Below are 16,696 nucleotides of genomic sequence, written 5' to 3'. Positions count from 1 at the left end.
GTCACGCCCTGAGGCACCCCTGAGAGTTCCAAAAGGCACCCCTGAGAGTTCCAAAAGGCACCCCTGAGAGTTCCAAAAGGCACCCCTGAGAGTTCCAAAAGGCACCCCTGAGAGTTCCAAAAGGCACCCCTGAGAGTTCCAAAAGGCACCCCTGAGAGTTCCAAAAGGCACCCCTGAGAGTTCCAAAAGGCACCCCTGAGAGTTCCAAAAGGCACCCCTGAGAGTTCCAAAAGGCACCCCTGAGAGTTCCAAAAGGCACCCCTGAGAGTTCCAAAAGGCACCCCTGAGAGTTCCAAAAGGCACCCCTGAGAGTTCCAAAAGGCACCCCTGAGAGTTCCAAAAGGCAGTTATTATAGTTCTATGTTGGTGTGTGTGTATGGTTCCCAATTGGAGGCAGCTGATAATCGTTGCCTCAGATTGGGGATCATACTTAGTGTGTTCCTTTTCCCACCTGCGATGTGGGATATTGTTTTTTTTTGTATGTGTGCTTCGGTGCGCTACGTATTTCACATCGTTATATCTTTGTTTTTTTGAGAAGTTTCACTATTATAAAATGTGGAACACTACTCGCCTTGGTCCAATTATTTATATGACGATAGTGACAGTAGGTGTAGGTGTGTCTGCGTGCGTGTGTGTGCATGATTGTGTGTGTGTATGAGAGACGGCAATCAATCGAATAATATAAGATAATTCTCTATAAAAGAGTTCCAAAAGGCACCCCTGAGAGTTCCAAAAGGCACCCCTGAGAGTTCCAAAAGGCACCCCTGAGAGTTCCAAAAGGCACCCCTGAGAGTTCCAAAAGGCACCCCTGAGAGTTCCAAAAGGCACCCCTGAGAGTTCCAAAAGGCACCCCTGAGAGTTCCAAAAGGCACACCTGAGAGTTCCAAAAGGCACCCCTGAGAGTTCCAAAAGGCACCCCTGAGAGTTCCAAAAGGCACACCCCTGAGAGTTCCAAAAGACACACCCCTGAGAGTTCCAAAAGACACACCCCTGAGAGTTCCAAAAGACACACCCCTGAGAGTTCCAAAAGACACACCCCTGAGAGTTCCAAAAGGCACCCCTGAGAGTTCCAAAAGGCACCCCTGAGAGTTCCAAAAGGCACCCCTGAGAGTTCCAAAAGGCACCCCTGAGAGTTCCAAAAGGCACCCCTGAGAGTTCCAAAAGGCACCCCTGAGAGTTCCAAAAGGCACCCCTGAGAGTTCCAAAAGGCACCCCTGAGAGTTCCAAAAGGCACCCCTGAGAGTTCCAAAAGGCACCCCTGAGAGTTCCAAAAGGCACCCCTGAGAGTTCCAAAAGGCACCCCTGAGAGTTCCAAAAGGCACCCCTGAGAGTTCCAAAAGGCACCCCTGAGAGTTCCAAAAGGCACCCCTGAGAGTTCCAAAAGGCACCCCTGAGAGTTCCAAAAGGCACCCCTGAGAGTTCCAAAAGGCACCCCTGAGAGTTCCAAAAGGCACACCTGAGAGTTCCAAAAGGCACACCCCCGAGAGTTCCAAAAGGCACCCCTGAGAGTTCCAAAAGGCACCCCTGAGAGTTCCAAAAGGCACCCCTGAGAGTTCCAAAAGGCACCCCTGAGAGTTCCAAAAGGCACCCCTGAGAGTTCCAAAAGGCACCCCTGAGAGTTCCAAAAGGCACCCCTGAGAGTTCCAAAAGGAACCCCTGAGAGTTCCAAAAGGCACCCCTGAGAGTTCCAAAAGGCACCCCTGAGAGTTCCAAAAGGCACACCTGAGAGTTCCAAAAGGCACACCCCTGAGAGTTTCAAAGGTTCCATAGGTGTCACGCCCTGACCATAGAGAGCCCTCTGGGTTCTCTATGGTGTAATAGGTCAGAGCGTGACTAGGGGGGGTTTCTAGTTATTATAGTTCTATGTTGGTGTGTGTGTATGGTTCCCAATTGGAGGCAGCTGATAATCGTTGCCTCAGATTGGGGATCATACTTAGTGTGTTCCTTTTCCCACCTGCGATGTGGGATATTGTTGTGTGCTTCGGTGCGCTACGTATTTCACATCGTTATATCTTTGTTTTTTTGAGAAGTTTCACTATTATAAAATGTGGAACACTACTCGCCTTGGTCCAATTATTTATATGACGATAGTGACAGTAGGTGTAGGTGTGTCTGCGTGCGTGTGTGTGCATGATTGTGTGTGTGTATGAGAGACGGCAATCAATCGAATAATATAAGATAATTCTCTATAAAACTCTTTGAAAGTGTAGTCATCTGTGTGAGATAATTCTCTGCAAAACTCTTTAGAAGTGTAGTGATCTGTGTCTAACGTGACATTCTGAGTGTGTTGTAAACACATTGTAGAGACAAGTCTCGGATTCAAATCCAGTCATACAAGGAGGCGAGGAGAGAGGCGCCGAGGTGTGGAGTGTTGTGGTATACGGATGGTATACGGCTATGAGAAAAAACATTGCATGTTCAAGTCGCGCCAGGAAGATTTTTTTTAACCTATTTTTCCTAACCTGCTACGTTAATTATCCTAACCTGCTGCAAACTTTCTCCTAACATGCTACGAAAGTAAATTCTGTCCATAGCTGCATACCATCTAGTCAAAATCGCTGTGGAGGGAAGCCAAGACTCGAAACAGAGGCAGGCAGACAGATGGAAACAGAGGCTTTTCTTTCTGGAAGACAGAAAATTCATCTGACAGCAACCAGAGTGTCACTGTGTCTGGGAAAGGGAGATAGGGGAGAAGGGGGAGAGGGAGGGATATACAGAGAGAGGGGGAGAGAGTGAAAAAAAGAGGCGAGGAGGGGAGAGATTGAAAGAGAGGGGGGGCAGGGAGAGAGAAATTGAAGGACAAAAGGAAAGATGCAAGGAGAGAGAGGGAGAGAGAGACAAAGAGAGATGGAAGAAGAAAAATAGATATGGGAGGAGAGAGAGACTCAGCAAACATTCTTATCAGAGGATGCAGCGAGGCGAAAGAGACACTCTTGTCTTTATTTACCCCTCCTACTACCCTGGGCTGGTCCCACGATGCACCTTGCTAAATATTTCATGACCTTAGTGCCCTACGGTTCAGAATGTTGACTTCTAGTTCTGCCAGGTCTCTGTGCCTTGTACCTTCCATTAGGGGCTCATCTCAATACTTCTAATTCTGCCAGGTCTTTCTGCCTTCTGCCTTACATTAGTATACTTTTAGATCTGCTTATCTTGCATTACAGCAGGGTCTCAATAGTGTAAACTAACCCCCTCTCCTTGTCTCCTTTTAGACATGCTATATCATGCATTACGGCAGGGTCTCAATAGTGTAAACTAACCCCCTCTCTTCGTCTCCTTTTAGACATGCTATATCATGCATTACGGCAGGGTCTCAATAGTATAAACTAACCCCCTCTCCTCGTCTCCTTTTAGACATGCTATATCATGCATTACGGCAGGGTCTCAATAGTATAAACTAACCCCCTCTCCTCGTCTCCTTTTAGACATGCTATATCATGCATTACGGCAGGGTCTCAATAGTGTAAACTAACCCCCCATTCTCTTCTCCTTTTAGACATGCTATATCATGCATTATGGTAGGGTCTCAATAGTATAAACTAACCCCCTCTCCTCGTCTCCTTTTAGATCTGCCATAGCTGCATGCCTTACATTGAGGTTGTGTCTCAAAACGTCAGAGTTGCTTCTTCTCATTGTCTTCTTTTACATATTGTCTCCTTTTATACCAGGGCCTCGTCTCAATACTCAATACTTCAAGTTATACCTGGTCTCTGTGCCTTGTAGCTTCCATTAGGGGCTCGTCTCAATACTTTTAGTTCTGCCAAGTATCGGTGCCTTGTGTTAGGGCCCCATCTCAATACTTCTAGTTCTGCCAGGTCTCTGTGCCTTGTAGCTTCCATTATGGCCTCATCTCAATACAGATAGTACAGTCTGTATAAACACTACAGGATAGTACAGTCTGTATAAACACTACAGCATAGTACAGTCTGTATAAACACTTCAGGATAGTACAGTCTGTATAAACACTACAGCATAGTACAGTCTGTGAAACACTTCAGGATAGTACTTCTCCCATCTCCACAGAGGACCTCTGGAGCTTTGTCAGAGTGACCATTGGGTTCTTGGTGACCTCCCTGACCAAGACCCTTCTACCCCGAATGCTCAGCTATGCTGAGCGGCCAGCTCTAGGAAGAGTCTTGGTGGTTCCAAACTTCTTCTATTTAAGAATGATGGAGGACACTGTGTTCTTGGAGACCTTCAATGCTGCAGACATTTTTTGATATCCTTCCCCAGATCTGTGCCTCAACACAATCCTGTCTCTACGGACAATTCCTTCGACCTCGTGGCTTGGTTTTTGCTCTGACATGCACCCTCAACTGTGGGACCTTATATAGACAGGTGTGAGCCTTTCCAAATCACGTCCAATCAATTGAATTTACCACAGATGGACTCCAATCAAGTTGTAGAAACATCTCAAGGATGATCAATGGAAACAGGATTCACCTGAGCTCAATGTTGAGCCTCATAGCAAAGGGTCTGAATACTTATGTAAATAAGGTATTTCTGTTTATTTTTAAATTTCTGTTTATAATTAAATTAATTATTGCACAAATTTTATATATTGCAAAAATGTCTGAAAAATGCCTGTTTTCGCTTACTCATTATGGGGTGTTGTGTGTAAATTGCTCAGGAAACGTTTTTATTTAATCGATTTTAGAATAAGGCTGTAAAGTTTTTAAAAAAGTGGAAAAAATCAAGAGGTCTGAATACTTTCCAAAGGCACTGTATAATACAGTTATTTTTCTACAATATGTATTCTATAGTTAACTGTAAATACTATGGTAAATATTATAGTTTTCACTGTAGTGTTTTTCCTGACTTTAGATCGTAAAAACACTACAGTGAATACTACAGTATTTATACAATAATATACTATAGTATTTTGTGTATGTGTGCTGTTTCTTTCTGGTTTAGTCAATGCAGTGCTATTACTCTCAATGGCTGGTTTCCTAATCCTTAGCAGATTAGGTCTAATTCTAAAATTCACATTCAGTGGATTCTTGTTGAACATTTTTAGTTGACCATTTTATTCTCTGTTAAAAATGTTTTTGTCCAGTTGTTTATTTAATCTGGGTCCTGGAATCTTCATGCCAGGTTTCCCAGACAGAGATTAAAGAGACTATCCATAAGATTTGCTATTTTTTTTTGACAGTAGTTCAAGAGCCAAAACTGGTCCCCGAAAATTGTGTACTACATCATATCTGTGCAGATATGTGCAGCACATCTTTACTCAATCTCAAATCAAAGTATATTTGTCTCACAGCTTTTCAGATGTTAAAGCAGGTGCAGCGGGAATACTCTCTCTGCTGTGTGTGCACTCAAATGGGGAGGGGCTGAAGCTCATTGGCTGGAACTCAAATTACTAGGGGGCTGGCCCACGTGGGATTTTTTTTTAAATTGAAAATGGCGCCAAACATCTTCCAGAGAACAGTTGCTTTCAAACTAGGGATTTGTTTCGTTGCTAGGTGAAGTAAAATAGTAATTCTGCTCATAGATTATGCATGTATGAACCAAAGTTCCGGAGCATGTCTTTAAGCTTCTGTTAAAAAAAAAAATCCCCTTTCAGTGTATATTCTCTACTGAGCCCAGAAGTAGGCTTAATTATTCTGTCTCTGGAAAACTGTCCCTCCGAGTTGATAAACACACGCTGGAGGGGTGATAAGAAATGGAAACAGCAACTCAGCGTGATACCAGAGTGAGAAATACACACGCGCACACGCACACACACACACGCACACGCACGCACGCACACACACACACCCACACACACACACGATACAAGAGGCAGAGTGCTGCTGTTACAGCAGAGCTGATTGATACGTTGGCAAAGTGGGACACCTTCCGTCTTTGAACAATGATATGACAGAGAGAGAGATAGAGAGAGAAAGGGGGGGAGTGACATTTTAAAAAAGAGCGGGGGAGGGAGAGAAAGAGAGAAGGTGAGATAGAAGGGTAAGAGAGAGGCAGAGTGGGACAGCTTCCGTCTTTAAACAATGATATGAAAGTTAGAGAGAGCGAGGGAGAGATAGAGAGAGAGAACGAGACAGAGAGAAAGCGAGACAGAGAGAGAGGGAGAGATAGAAAGAGAGAACGAGACAGAGAGAGAGCGAGACAGAGTGAGATAATCAGTGGGTGAGCCAGTCTTAAAGGATAATTCCACCACTTTTCAACTGCATCATTATCTCTCATTTCTCTGAGGAAACGGAAGATTTTCTATGTTGTATTGAAAAAAAAAAAGTTAAACAGTTCATCAAAAGTGATTTTCAAACAAGATGCAATATACACTAAGTGCACAAAACATTAGGAACAGCTTCCTAATATTGAGTTGCACTGTCGAATCAGCCTCAATTCGTTAGGGCATGGATTCTGCAAGGTTTCGAAAGCATTTCACAGGCATGCTTGTTGACTCCAATGCTTCCAACAGTTGTGTCAAGTTGGCTGGATGTCCTTTGGGTGGTGGACCATTCTCGATACACAGAGGAAACTGCTGAGTGTGAAAAACCCAGCAGCGTTGCAGTTCTTGACACAAACCGGTGAACCTGGCACCTACTAACATACCCCGTTCAAAGGCACTTAAATATTTTGTCTTGCCCATTCATCCTCTGAATGGCACACATTCACAATCCATGTATCAATTGTCTCAAGGATTAAAAATCCTTCTTTAACCTGTCTCCTCCCCTCCATCTACACCGATTGAAGTGGATTTAACAAGTATGGATCATAGCTTTCACCTGGATTGACCTTGACAGTCTATGTCATGGAAAGAGCAGGTGTTCTTAATGTTTTGTCCACTCAATGTATTTACTGTGTTTATAGGTAACTGCCAAAATAAAGGAAACACTTCCAGTAAATGAGGGATACAAATTATATTGAAGGCAGATGCTTTCACACGAAGGTGTGGTTCCCGAGTTAAATAAGACTTTAACATCCCATCATGCTTAGGGTCATGTAAAAAAAAAAAATGCTAGGTAGTGTAACGGAATTGGTCCTCCTCATCTGAGGAGGAGTAAGAAATGTCAGACCGTGGTACGTATCCATAATGATTTAATTTATTTAATTTAATGAGAACGACAAAATACAAAACTAACAAAGTGAAACAAAATGAAAACCCGAAACAGTCCCGAATGGTGAAAACACTGAAATGGAAAATAACCACCCAAGAAACCCAGGTGGAAAAAGGCTACCTAAGTATGATTCTCAATCAGAGACAACTAACGACACCTGCCTCTGATTGAGAATCATACCAGGCCAAACGAACAAACCAACGTAGAAAAACGAACATAGATAACCCACCCAACTCACGCCCTGACTAACACTAAAACAAAGAAATAACAAAAGAACTAGGGTCAGAACGTGACAGGTAGGCCATTATTGTGTACATTGTTTTCATTTACCTTCGACACACTATGGTTCAAACAGTAGGACTTTTCTTTTTTTTTTACCAAAAAAAAGTATTTTTATCCACAGACCAATGCACTTCTTTCACTGGTTTGGTGCTAGACATAAAGAGTATTAGGTTAAAAAAAGAGAGTGGTGTAATAGTCCTTTAATGTTTATTCGCTTCAAACTGCATTTGAGGATATTTTCGTAACCAGTGTGAAATCTGACATGAAAGCTTTTCTCAGTATCATCAAGTTCTGATTTGACAGCTCTTTGCATTTCACTGTTGTTTAAACTGACTCATCGTTTTTCTTTGTAATAAAAGTCAGTAACAATAAAAAAATAGTTATGAATAACTTAACTTTTCTCAAAACTCAAGCTGCCTGCTACAGTATGTACTGTACAAGTTGTAGAAACATCTCAAGGATGATCAATGGAAACAGGATGCATCTGAGTTCAATGTAGAGTCTCATAGGAAACGGACAAAATACTTACGTAAATGAGATATTTCAGTTTTGTATTTTTTTATTACATTCGCAAAACAATAAAAATTAATAATGTTTTTGTTTTGTGATTATGGGGTATTGTGATGTCATTATGGGGTATTGTGATGTCATTACGGGGTATTGTGATGTCATTACGGGGTATTGTGATAAATGACTTAAATGTAAATGTAAATGTATTGTGATGTCATTATGGGGTATTGTGTTAATAGATTGATGAGGGAAAAAATGGCATCCATTTTAGAATAAGGCTGTAACGTAACAACATGTGAAATAAGTCAATTGGTCTGAATACTTTCCGAATGTTACTGTAAATATGCTAAATAGCAAACCATAGGAGGAAAACAGAAGATGTGTTTGGAGGACCAGATACTCTTCAAAATGCATTAATACATCAAATCAATCAAATCAAATTTATTTTATATAGCCCTTCTTACATCAGCTGATATCTCAGTGCTGTACAGAAACCCAGCCTAAAACCCCCAAAACAGCAAGCAATTCAGGTGTAGAAAGTAACCAACCAATGCTTTGTAAATTACTGTAAAAGTTAAATTAATAGCCCGGGCCTTTATTTCCTTCAATCACTTTATTAACACAACTGGTTCATATTAGAGACAGGATACTATTTCAGCCAGGTGTCTTTTCCTTATTTGCGAAACGGCTTTTACTTACAACTTTTTTTTTAAAGACTACCTCACTGACCAGTATGACCAGAATAAGCATTAAAATAACAAAACCATCACAGATCAGACTTGCAAAGATTAGGCAGCCTATCATACACCTATCATATAGCCTCGCTATTGTTATTTTACTGTTGCTCTTTAATTATTTGTTACTTTATTTTTATTTTTAAAAAAAAACTTATTTATTTTTTACTTAATTAACAAAAAAAATTCTTAAAACTGTTTTGTCGGTTAAGGGCTTGTTAAAGTAAACATTTCACTGTAAAGTCTGTATTCGGCACATGTGACAAATAAAATTTGATTTGATTTGATACACCCCCAATTTCACGCTTCAGCGGAGAGCCGGTAGCATTCGTGTAATGTAGTGTTTTTCTTTTAGCAACGATGACAGAGTAAATAAAACAAGTCTTTATTTCACATGGGAATATCAGAGCTGTGTCCATGGTGTCCGCGTAAACAATTTATTTAGATCGGACGTTTATTTGAAAAAGGCATTTATTTGCTGAAATGTGTGCCGATTCCCGGCCATTAACAGGGACAAGCGGCTATTTGAGACTTCTTTTAAGTTTTTATGAGAATGCATATTTATTGAAACCCATCGCCCCTTGAAGAGTAGCGTGGGCTATTAATGATGCCTCTGCCATATGTTTCTCTCGTCCTCATGAAGCCGTTTAAAAATAATATAAACACTGTTCTTGGCTGTGAAAGTGGACATTTTCTAAAGGTTGAAGGAAGGGGTGACAGTGGACATTTTCTGAAGACTGACATAAATGTTCAAGGATCTACAGGACTACACACAAAGTATGCACATACGGTACATACCCATAGAAATACATAAATCCGAAAGACGTATTTCTATTTGATAAAATAGCCTTTGTAAAGAAGATACATGACATATGAGGAGCATTAAGATCACTAGTATGCTAGAGTTTATTTCCTGTTCAGAAAACAGCTTGTCAATTAACATGTTCTCCTTCCCTCCTCTTCCTCTTCCTCCTCCTTCTCTTCTTCTTCATCTTATTCCCCCCCACCTCCACTTCCTCTTCCTTCTCTTCTTCTTCACCTTCTTCCCCCTCATTCTTCTCTTCCTCCTCCTCATCCCCCTCCTCCTCTTCCTCTTCCTTCTCTTCATCTTCTTCCCCCTCATTCTCCTCTTCCTCCTCCTATTCCTCCTCCTCATCTTCCTCCTCCTTCTCCTCCTGCTATTTCTCTTCTTCCTCATCTTCCTCCTCTTCCTCCTTCTCCTCATCCTCCCTCTCCTTCTCTTCTTCTTCATCTTCCTCCCCCTCATCTTCCTCCTCCTTTTTCTTCTCCCCCTCCTCCTCCTCCGCCTCTTCCTCCTCCTTCTCCTCATCTTCCTCGTCATCCTCCTTCTCTTCCTCCTTCTCCTCTTTCTGCTCTTCCTCATCCTCCTCCTCCTCCTCCTCCTCTTTGTTCTCTTCCTCCTCTTCCTCCTCTTCCTCCTCGTTCTCCTCCTCCTCCTCATCTTCCTCCTCCTCCTCTTCCTGCTCTTCCTCGTCCTCCTCCTCCGATTATTTTCCTCCTCCTCTTTCTGCTCTTCCTCATCCTCTTCCTCCTCCTCCTTCTTCTCTTCCTCCTTCTCCTCTTTCTGCTCTTCCTCCTCCTCCTCCTTCTACTCCTTTTCCCCTCGTCCTCCTCCTCCTCCGCCTCCTCTTCCTCCTCCTCCTCCTCCTCCTCCTCCTCTTCCTCCTCTTCCTTCTCCTCCTTTTCCCCTTCCTCCTCCTCCTCTCTTTGTAGCTGACATTGATGACCTAAAGATCTGCTATGTGTTAAGAAATGATGAGAACGCAACCACAGACCTCTTCCTCTTCTCTGTTGAAGACAACGGTAAGTGGCACCCTGTTGACACACACACACACCCACACACACACACACCCACACACACACACACACACACACACACACACACACACACACACACACACACACACACACACACACACACGCTATGCAGTCTACTCAATACTGCACATTTTTCAGCAAAATATTAAATGCTTGTTGGTTGTCTCCTGCATAGTTACCAGTTTGTTGTCATGGAATTAGAGATGTTGTTATAATTGACTGCAGATAAAGGATATCATTTGAATAGCTGCTAGTAATATTGAAACAGCAACGAGAAAAAAGACTAATCGTCAAGACTATAGAGGAACACATGAGACACTAAGACATGCACTGTACTGTCAATAAGACTATAGAGGAACACATGAGACACTAAGACATGTACTGTACTGTTATCAAGACTATAGAGGAACACATGAGACTCTAAGACATGTACTGTACTGTCAATAAGACTATAGAGGAACACATGAGACACTAAGACATGCACTGTACTGTCAATAAGACTATAGAGGAACACATGAGACACTAAGACATGCACTGTACTGTCAATAAGACTATAGAGGAACACATGAGACTCTAAGACATGTACTGTACTGTCAATAAGACTATAGAGGAACACATGAGACACTAAGACATGCACTGTACTGTCAATAAGACTATAGAGGAACACATGAGACACTAAGGCATGCACTGTACTGTCAATAAGACTATAGAGGAACACATGAGACTCTAAGACATGTACTGTACTGTCTGCATTGTGAATCCACGTGGAATTATGATGGAAAACCGATACAAAATGGCAGTTTAAACATTAAGAAAAATGGTCCAATTGTCACATCCCTACTATGTATTAGCGACACACACACACAACTGAGCTATCATCAAGGAGTTGTCACAAAGCAGTGGTTGATATTGAAGTCCTCTGACCAGTCAGTCAAAGCGGACGTTAAATAGAGCCTATGTCTAAGTAGAGGGGCAGGCTCTGTGTGTGTGTGTGTACGTGTACAGTTGTGCGCGTGTTGGTGTGCATCGTCAGGGCGATTAATAATGATAGCTCAGGGTTGTAAAGTGGGGCAGTGCCCCAAGCAACAGACTAGTAATTACTGACATGACATATTATAGGGCTGTGTTACAGGGGAAGACTGGGAACAGACATATTTTTACAGGGCTGTGTTAGTGGGGTAGACAGGGGACAGACACGTGTGTGTGTGTGTGTGTGTGTGTGTGTGTGTGTGTGTGTGTGTGTGTGTGTGTGTGTGTGTGTGTGTGTGTGTGTGTGTGTGTGTGTGTGTGTGTGTGTGTGTGTGTGTGTGTGTGTGTAGGGGTCCCTAATTAGAGGGTGTCTGAACAGAGAGGGTGATATTGCTTTGGTACAAAGAGCCCTCGGAAGTAACGGGAGTCGCCATGTAAATTATTATGTTACGTTACCACACACACACACACACACACACACACACACACACACACACACACACACACACACACACACACACACACACACACACACACACACACACACACACACACACACACACACACACATACACACTGTCTCATGCCAATCCTGATTTGTAACGATTGTTTTACTTTCATGCCTCTGTGAATATCTAACATCTAATATAGCTTTCTAATAATGATTTGGTTCGTCTCCAAGTCTTGTTCCTCGTCCGGTTCAGATACAACCGCAGACAGACAACTAGCCCGTTATAGAAGCTAACTAAAGACGGGGGATATTCAGATCAAAAAGATGGTTGAGACCGTTTTCCACACGGTGCTTCTTTACGACGACCTGATGAACTTGTTGTAGCAAACGAGAATCATGAAAGACATGCACCAGAAACAGGCCAAACTTTGTGACTTGTCAGTTATCAGCAAGCTAGGCCACCTAACTGCCGCAAAATAGCCAGCTAGCTGTCTGTCTGCTAGGCCAGCTAGCTGTCTCCCTGGTTAGCCAGCTAGGCTTGTCTGTTTGCTTAGCTAGCTAGCTGTATGTCTGCTTAGTCAGCTAGTTGTCTGTCTGCTTAGCCAGCTAGCTGTCTGCCTGGTTAGCCAGCTAGCTGTCTGCCTGGTTAGCCAGCTAGCTGTCTGTCTGCTTAGCCAGCTAGCTGTCTGCCTGGTTAGCCAGCTAGCTGTCTGCCTGGTTAGCTAGCTAGCTTCTTTGCTAAACACAGAACATCAGCGCACTGTTATCTGATTGGCTAAACGGACCCTTCTCATCTCAAGACTTTTGCTAAGATTTTACATGTTGAATTTTGGAAATTCCATCAGCCGACATGAGACGATCTGAAACAAAATCAAGAAAACTGTGTTCTAAAAGTGCATGAAACTGTCTCGTCTCGTCTGTTGTATCTGAGCAGGTCTGTTATGGTCTCGTCTCGTCTGTTGTATCTGAGCAGGTCTGTTATGGTCTCGTCTCGTCTGTTGTATCTGAGCAGGTCTGTTATGGTCTCGTCTCGTCTGTTGTATCTGAGCAGGTCTGTTATGGTCTCGTCTCGTCTGTTGTATCTGAGCAGGTCTGTTATGGTCTCGTCTCGTCTGTTGTATCTGAGCAGGTCTGTTATGGTCTCGTCTGTTGTATCTGAGCAGGTCTGTTATGGTCTCGTCTCGTTTGTTGTATCTGAGCAGGTCTGTTATGGTCTCGTCTCGTCTGTTGTATCTGAGCAGGTCTGTTATGGTCTCGTCTCGTCTGTTGTATCTGAGCAGGTCTGTTATGGTCTCGTCTCGTCTGTTGTATCTGAGCAGGTCTGTTATGGTCTCGTCTCGTCTGTTGTATCTGAGCAGGTCTGTTATGGTCTCGTCTCGTCTGTTGTATCTGAGCAGGTCTGTTATGGTCCTCCTCTGGGAAGAGAATCTTTAGACTGTGAATTGTCTAAAATAGTTTTTAGTATTTTTAGTAAATTCTGTTGAACCTTTGCTTTCAAATATATTTTTGTGTTTTTTCAGTGAGAAAAGGATGAAAGGATATATTTTTAGAAGATTCAAACTTTACTTAAGTTTAGATGTATACTTATTTACCAGCAGAGAGTAGCTGCACACCTCTGTGTGTGTGTGTGTGTGTGTGTGTGTGTGTGTGTGTGTGTGTGTGTGTGTGTGTGTGTGTGTGTGTGTGTGTGTGTGTGTGTGTGTGTGTGTGTGTGTGTGTGTGTGTGTCTGTGTGTGTGTGTGTGTGTGTGTGTGTGTGTGTGTATGTGTGTGTGTGTGTGTGTGTGTGTGTGTGTGTGTGTGTGTGTTCCTGGCAATACTACACGACTACTCTTAGGCTTAAACATGTTGTTGCTATGGTTACCCTTCCGTTGTCTCAACCCCTGACCTCTCTCTGTTAGCTAACCTGCCCATATTGGTTTACCTAAGAGCGGCAACACACACACACACACACACACACACACACACACACACACACACACACACACACACACACACACACACACACACACACACACACACACACACACACACACACACACACACACACACACACACACACGTCCCCTGGCTGATGACAGTAATCCGTTGTCACTACGTTTTCCCGGACCCCTCTCTCCCTCCCTCTCTCTGTCTTAATCTCTACCCTATTTTTCTCTCTCTCTCTCCCTCTTGCTCACTCTCTCTCCCCCCTTCTCTCTCTCTCCCCTCTCTCTCTCCCTCTTCCCTCTCTCTCTCTCTCTCTCTCTCTCTCTCTCCTTCTCCCCTCTCTCTCTCTCTCTCTCCCTCCCCTCTCTCTTCTCTCTCTCTCTCTCTCTCTCTCTCTCTCTCTCTCCCTCTCACTCTCTCTTTCTTTTTCCTCTTAACATTTTACATTTTAGTCATTATCAGATGCTCTTATCCAGAGTGATTTACATTTGTGCATTCATCTTTAATAAGATAGCTAGGTGAGATACATCACAACATATCACAACATATCACAATTTCCTCTCAACAAAGTAGCTGTCCTGACATTAGGGGGAGGCTTGATCCACCATTGGGGATGCCAGGACAGAGAAGAGCTTGGACTGGGCTGAGTGGGAGCTGCCCTCCTTTAGGGGTGGGAGGGTTGCCAAGAGACCAGAGGTGGCAGAACAGAGCGGTCAGGTTGGGATGTAGGGTTTGAGCCTGAAGGTAAGGAGGGGTAGATCCTCTTGCTGCTCCGTAGGGTAAGCATGGAGGATGATGTGAGATTCTACTGGAAGCCAGAGGAGTGGCACATGCGCAGAGCCCAGCCAATAGACAAGTTACAGTAGCCAAGATGGGACGTAACAACTTCCTGGATTAGGACCTGCGCCGCTTCCTGTGTGAGGAAAGGTAACAGTCTGTGGAGTTCCCAAACTTTTCCTGCACCACTTCTATTTCTATGGGCACCAGTGCTGTTCACGACAACAAACCCCTCTTGTTGGCGGAGAGAAAATGTTGCAGATTTAAAGCGTATTTCCTGCAATTCTATACATGTGGCCATGTCTAATGTTTATTCATGTGATATTTAAGTTACTCAAACGTTACAAGAAAAATACAAGTGACAAAAAAAAACAGAGTTAAAAAAACTAACATTAGCTGACATGGGCCAGTTGATCTGGACATTTCTGACAAGTTATAAATAACTCTCTTAAGGTCTGTAATGACTGGCATGACAAGAAGAAAACTGATGTTGCAATAACCGATTTCAAAGTTTCACCTTGTGCCTTCTACTAGTACAATTTTCATGAGGTAAGATGAAAGTAGGACTGAGTTCCTTCAACAAATCTAACCCGGGGGGGGGGGGGGGGGGGGCTCGCCCCACAGTTTGGGAAACACTATTGTAGAGCGTGAACCTGCAGGAGTGAGTCACTGCTTTGATGTTTGCAGAGAATGACAGGGTGTTGTCCTGGGTCATGCAAATGTCCTTTGCACTCTGGCAAGGGGAAACTGTGGAGTTGTCAACCGTGATGCAGAGGTCTTGGAGCTGGTAGGCCTTTCCCGGGAGGAAGAGCAGCTTCTGTTTTGTTGAGCTTGAGGTGGTGGGCCGAGTTCCAAGATGAGATGTCTGCCAGGCATGTAGAGATGTGTGTTACCACCTGGGTGTCAGAAGGGGGGGGGGGGGGTGGAAGACAATTATCTCTCTAGTGAGTACCGTGCAGATTAGGCATAAACATAACCTTAAATATCCTTAAAACATTATCAACAACCACAAAAACAACAACATATCAACAAAGCAAAATGAAAACCTAAAACTGCTACAGAGATACTCTACATGACCAAAAGTATGTGGACACCTGCTCGTCGAACATTCCAAAATCATGGGGATTAATATGGAGTTCGTCCCCCCTTTTCCTGCTATAACAGGTAGGCCGTCATTGTAAATAAGAATTTTTTCTTATTTGACTTGCCTAGTGAAATAAAGGTTAAATATTTTATTTTATTTTATTTGATAAATAACAGCCTCCACTCTTCTGGGAAGATTTTCAACTAAATGTTGGCACATTGCTGTGGGGAGATGCTTCCATTCAGCCACAAGAGCATTAGTGAGGTCGGGCACTGATGTTGGGCGATTAGACCAGGCTCACAGCCAGCGTTCCAATTCATCGCAATGGTGTTCCTTGGGCTGCAGGTCAGGGCACTGTGAAGGCCAGTCAAGTTCTTCCACACCGATGTGGACAAAACATTTCTGTATGGACCTCGCTTTGTGCACGGGGGCATTGCCGTTCTGAAACAGGAAAGGACCTTCACCAAAACTGTTGCCACAAAGTTGGAAGCACAGAATCGTCTAGAATGTCATTGTATGCTGTAGTGATAAGATTTCCCTTCACTGGAAGTAACGGACCTGAAACATGAAAAACAGCCCCAGACCATTATTCTTTTTCTTCACAGTTGGCACTATACATTCAGGCAGGTAGCGTTCTCCTGACATCCGCCAAACCCAGATTTGTCCGTCGGACTGCCAGATGCGTGATTCATCACTCCAGAGACGTTTCCACTTCCCAATAACAGCACTTATAGTTGACCGGGGAAGCTCTAGCAGGGCAGACATTTGACAAACTGACTTGTTGGAATGGTTGCATGCCACATTGAAAGTCACTGAGCTCTTCAGTGCGGGCCATTCTACTGCCATTTGTCTATGGAGATTGCCTGGCTGTGCACTTGATTTTATGCACCTGTCAGCAACGGGTGTGGCTGAAATAGAGGAATCCACTTATTTTAACGGGTGTCCACATACTTTTGGCCATGTGGTGTAGATGTTATTGTATTTCTGAGATCTGCTGTCATGTCACAGATCATTTCTATGTCGCTCAAATTCACCCTTCTCTTTTCATCCCTCTCCAC

At 43.4% G+C, this 16,696-nt stretch overlaps 1 protein-coding gene across 1 annotated transcript in view; it reads left to right on the top strand.

Moving 5' to 3' along the window:
* Positions 1–16,696, top strand: part of LOC129863300 (FRAS1-related extracellular matrix protein 2-like) — a 67,483-nt gene that overhangs the window by 12,206 nt on the left and 38,581 nt on the right. The window contains exon 3 of the mRNA XM_055935188.1: positions 10,325–10,414. Within this exon, the coding sequence (XP_055791163.1) occupies positions 10,325–10,414 (90 nt within the window). The remainder of the gene's footprint in view (positions 1–10,324; positions 10,415–16,696) is intronic.

This window comes from Salvelinus fontinalis, chromosome 10, assembly GCF_029448725.1.
Source record: "Salvelinus fontinalis isolate EN_2023a chromosome 10, ASM2944872v1, whole genome shotgun sequence".
NCBI classification, from domain to species: Eukaryota; Metazoa; Chordata; class Actinopteri; order Salmoniformes; family Salmonidae; genus Salvelinus; species Salvelinus fontinalis.
The sequence above is the reverse complement of the archived record's forward strand: the minus strand, read 5'-3'. Positions and strand labels throughout refer to the sequence as shown.